General features: G+C 48.1%; 1 protein-coding gene across 1 annotated transcript in view; it reads right to left on the reverse strand.

The window, feature by feature from the left end:
• T265_07617 (hypothetical protein) overlaps positions 1–1,908 on the reverse strand; it is a gene marked incomplete at both ends in the record, with an annotated part of 39,964 nt that extends 38,056 nt beyond the window's left edge. Inside the window, 3 exons of the mRNA XM_009173185.1 lie at positions 404–471; positions 690–965; positions 1,854–1,908. Of these exons, the coding sequence (XP_009171449.1) occupies positions 404–471; positions 690–965; positions 1,854–1,908 (399 nt within the window). The remainder of the gene's footprint in view (positions 1–403; positions 472–689; positions 966–1,853) is intronic.
• Positions 1,909–5,389: the final 3,481 nt, after the last annotated feature.

Raw genomic sequence — 5,389 nt, forward strand, 5'->3', positions numbered from 1 at the left:
TGGAGATATCAGATTGCTGGAAGTAAGGTGATCTAGGATGGCTCGCTTCAGAATGCGTTCCATCACCTTGCACGGCACGCTAGTGAGGCTTATAGGCCTATAGCTGCCAGGCGATAGTCGGTCACCAGTTTTGTATATTGACGTGACAATCGCACAGGATAATGGATGTTATGGCTACCAGATATAAGGAACGGTGACCTTCGTATTGTGTTCTTGCGCTATTTTTAGGATTAAAATGACGATTAAAGCGCCCCACTCCACCGGTTTCTGTTTTCGCTGTGGCAAGGTCGTCGGAGTGCTAACCTTGAATGTAGGCTATCCGATCGCCGTTGGTTGATTGGTTGGCGTTGCATACATGTACAGTATGCACACTACTTTATCCCAGATCCACGGATTGACACACAGGATCGAGGCTTTTGCCCAAGTTTACCGTGTCGGTTTTGTTCTTGTCATTCGGCGGCTGTTGTTCATCTGGAAGGCACTCATGAAAAAAGGGTATAGCACTGCTCTTTATATCCTCAACGCGGGAAAATAGGCTTGCCAGCGCGAGGACTCGCATAAATAAGTGTCTAGGAGTGCTTTGAATTAAGTTCTAGAAGGAGCGTGGGAAACCGTCGGGGAGAGCTTTTCCACGTAGCCACTACCGAATATGAGGAACAGTTTCGCCTAATGAATGCGTGCGCTCTCACTATTTCCACGCCGTATTTTTGTTGGGTCAACAGTGAAAAGCTTGTTGGCCGAGCTTGTTTGAACAGGGCATAAGAAAGCATTAGGTCCCCTCGGAGGCGGCGATACTGCAGCGTCTACATCCATTTGAGGGGCACTGGCATTGTAACTCCAGTATTTCAAGTCGTGCGCAAAAAGTAGACATGGACCTGCAAGAACATCGGGAGGATCGTTGACGTAGATCAGAAACAGCAGTGGTCCCAAAGCGGCGCCTTGAGGAACTCCAATGGAGCCCGGCGCTAAAGAAGAGTGGGTAGAACCTGCCTTCACTCATAATGATCTATCTGGCGGGAACGCTTTGTTCCAGAGTAGGATTTTCCCATGAATCCCGTAAGACTCGAGCTTGTGGAGTAGCGGAACGTGTGGCATCCTATCAAATGCTTTTGAGAGGTCGAAAAATACGGCATCCTATATGAGTCCTTCATTGGCTTGGGTTAAATTGTCCATAAACAAGAGCATGTTTGTCACGCAGGAACGGTTTGGTGGAAATCCGTGTTGAGCTGGAGATATCAGGCTGCTGAAAGTAAGGTGATCTAGGATAGCTCGCTTCAGAATGCTTTCCATCACCTTCCACAGCACGCTAGTGAGGGTTACAGGCCTGTAGCTGCCAGGCGATAGTCGGTCACCAGTTTTGTGGATTGGCGTGATAATCGATTCCTTCAAAGCAAAGGAAAGTCGGAGAAGCATTAGGGGACGGTAATTTTCAGAAGGTAGGTTTTCATAGCAATATATGTGGCTGAAAAACGGAGAGAAATTCCATGAGCTGAAGCCCAGTAAACAAAGGTGTACATCAACCAAACCGGCAGACGCCGTATTCTGCATATCGCATGTCCGAACACTCAACAACATCGGATGATCCATTAGTTGCCCAATGCTCCTAGATGAAAACCTTTGAGAGTGAAATAAAAAGTTTAACGCAAAAATGACGCATTTTGTTGCGTATGTGCTCAAACCAAAGATTATCCTAATCTACTTTCATATTTTTGCGGCGCACAGAATTACATTTTCCACTGAAACAATCATTCTTTTGGTGGAAAAGTCTGGTGGAATACTTCACTAGCGTCGTTGATACCCCGGGATGCTCAGATGGGGAGTAAATATTGGACCCGTACTCTAGACTCAATTACCTGTCTCATTAAGTCCAGCAGGCACATGTCGTTGATTTCGAAAATTGAAACCCATTGTGCGAATACTGAGCGCCTAACATAGGGATGCATCCTACACTCACACCAAAAGTTTCTCTGGAACCGTGGGTATGGAAAATTTAAAATGAAAATCTAAAACCCATTCGGGCCCCTGAGATCTCCCCCCAAGCGGCTGCAGTTGTTTAAACGAACTCGGATTCCACTGTGGGCGCAGAATTCTTATTTAATTCGCCGCCCGTGGGTCCGCGCATGGTCTCCATGAAAACGGCTGAAACCTTTTGTAAAAGCTGGTTTCTACGCTGGTTTTCTCATATGTAAGTCTTGGAAATTATATTTAATCGACTCAGACAATAATCACGCCCAGTACCTCCGCTCAAACTCAAACTGGAGCGACAGTCGTGAACTGGATATTAAAAATTTTTCCATGGTTTAGGCAACCGTCCAGCCGAAGCCAAGGAATTCTTCACGACCTGTAAGCCTTTTGTTTTTTATAATGGTCAGGATATGTTATACCTGGCTTAAGGAAGTGTTTGATCCTCACCGATGCACCGAACCACCAATAGTGCCGCTGGGTGGACTATCGGGTTTGTGGGCAGAAAAAGTGGACGGCACAATAAGATGGCCACTCCTTTCGAATCCTTGCATAAATTAAACGGACTGAAACGGTCTCGTGAATAACACGCTCTCTCGGGAAATATTAGAGACATTGTGAACTACGGGCGAGCCATCAGACTAGGTATGGTAGTCGCGGTACCGTCACCGCGACGCCGTACTTGGGTTTGTGGTCAGCCGCGTACATGAACATTCTGGATGAACCTTTTGGGTTGTCATTGTAGTTGGGATCTCAAGGTCAGGTGTTGTAATTTTTTCATTATTCTAGCCCATCCATAGGTCTTCTACCAGTTTTTTATACTGGATAGCTATTTTTCACGGTGCCAAACAGGCTTTCATTATTCCAGTAGGCCTAATTAGTGCTAGCCCCAGTTTGTAGAGCGTGCTTGGTCCTCATCTACATAGTGGTTCCGTCCAACGTTCCGCCACTGTTCCACGCTTCCACAGTCCTATCTGAACTACCAGCCCACATAGGTGCCTGAGACTGACTGTGACTATCTTAATACAATTCATAGTTCTCCCACTACCCTAGAACTCTCAACGTTATTCCACCAAATACATCATTCCTCGACCTACTCCGAAGTTTCTCATTATGTCACCGGCCCCGTCTTCCTCAAAGCGGTCGCTAGACCTCGAATCCCCATCAGCTATCCTCCCGGCATGTTCAAAGAAGCGGTTTAGATCCAGAGGATCCAGCCCCCCAACCCCCTCACCTCCCAAAGCCGGTAAAGATAGCATCCCAGGCAACTTTAGGGTATTCAGTTGTTCTAACTGGCATCCTTGCCTCCTCAACCCGGCAACACTCTCTCACCATTGCCAGTAGGTTCTGAAGTTCTAAATGACCTGGAAAATCTCAAAACACGTGTGCGCCAAGTGGAGAACGAAATGTCCTCCCTCCGAACAATACAATCGATTGCATGCCTTCTGAATCCTGACGCAACATGCAATCAAACAAACTTAGAAAAAGCGTCACTTCTTATTGACACCATAGCTACTGAGTTTAGTCAACGCATCGAATGCCGGCATCAAGTATTAATATTCAATGCCTCCGATCGAATCCCACTTGAGCATGCCAAAACTGCCATCCTGAATACATGTGGCATGCAGGACACCATATGCAAATCTCGGCGACTCCGGAAGTCGAAACCATTCATATGCTGCCCGATAGTAATGCAATTCCGGGATGAAAAAGATGCCGCTAACAGCCCGGACGCTTCTCTCATCTACCAAAAAATTCCATACCTTAACACTTAAAGCCGCTCGTACAAGAATGCAAGGCCAGCTTACTAGAATGTCACCGAAACCTGTTGCATCGTCACCCACCAGTACTTGCGCTGACGAGTGCCACAATGCCACACAAAGCGGTCTGTTGAACCAGGGTCCTGTACCCCACGCTCATGACCATGAGCCCTCCACTCCTATATCTGGGCATCCACAAATGTTATCTTCCACCACGCCAACGAGATCGACTGCTGCAGGGTCCTGCCACGCTCATGACCATGAGCCCTCCACTCCTATATCTGGGCATCCACAAATGTTATCTTCCACCACGCCAACGAGATCGATCGACGATTTAGGAGATACGGCAACTAATCAGCCCACACATAAGGCTGTGGTGGAAAATGATAGCACAGGTTCTCACTCTAGACCTCCTGACCTAATGACACTTCGTGTCTCCCCACCAAAGCGCTTCCTTGGACTCAAGCACCTGCTATCCAAGCCTCGCACTGTAATCCCTTCTCCTGTACCAACTCCCCGAGCTTCTGCTCTTCGCCCTTCTACAAACTTGACTAAACCCGTGATTCCTCATAATCACGTCTGTCGCCCCTCTAGCCGTGCTACTCAGTTCCCTGACAGGGTCTCTAAACCACAACTACCGTTACGTAATCCTGGACCCTATCAAGTTCCGCCCCTCTGGAAACCTGCGTACTATATGCCTAGGATCACTTTTCAGCAACTACCTACTCCACCTCAGCCTCCGCCCCATCCGAAGCCACGTGCCCACCTCTACCTTCCTACTCCAAACCCCCTCGAACTACAGCCAACGCAGAGGATTCCTGCTCACTCCCAACGGAGCTCACTCCTCCCAGAGAGTTTGATTATACCACTAAATTCCTCACTGCATGATGTCCCCTCTCCTCAGCTTGCATCTATCACCATAAATCTCTTATTCCATCTACTCCAATCAGCCCAGTTTGATTACCCGTTCCCTCCGCCCCCTACGATTCGATGCTGAAGGCTCTACAAAACAGCTCCACCCGACTTCTCGGTTCCCTTGTTTTACCCTCTCATTCTCTGTCTCTTAAACACTTCTCCTGCCCTTCCATCCCGCGTGACCTAAATCCCGCTGTTTCTGTTGAGCTACTACACACGGTACCACCTCCTGACTATGTCGATTACATTATTACAAACGATTGCCCGACCCCGCCTGTTACTCTTTGTCCATGGATTTCCGCTACCTTCCCCTGCCACCCTAACTCTGCTTCGGTACCCATCGCGGTACGCCCCATCATCTTGTTCTCACGTATCTTTACCTGGTCCTACTTCGCCTACTAACTCAGGAACCCCCGATTCCCCTGCCTCTACTCCATTCCATACTAACCTCCCTGGGCTTGTCAACTTCTTGCTAGCCACATTACCCACCTCCCCCGATCCCGCTAGCAATCCTTCTGTCGTTCTAATCAACACCCGTTCTCTTACCTAAATTGCACTACATCCAAGCTATCTCCACTATAGCTTGTCCAACCCTCATTTTCATCACAGAAACGTTGCTCTCTCCTAGCACACCTGATGCTCTTATCTCCCTTCCGGGATACACTATCTTCCGTTCTGATCGTTCCCACCGCCGTGGAGGTGGCTGCCTCATATACGCCAGAACTGATATGGAAGTCTCCACCATTGACGAT

Source organism: Opisthorchis viverrini (genome assembly GCF_000715545.1).
Source record: "Opisthorchis viverrini unplaced genomic scaffold opera_v5_178, whole genome shotgun sequence".
NCBI classification, from domain to species: Eukaryota; Metazoa; Platyhelminthes; class Trematoda; order Opisthorchiida; family Opisthorchiidae; genus Opisthorchis; species Opisthorchis viverrini.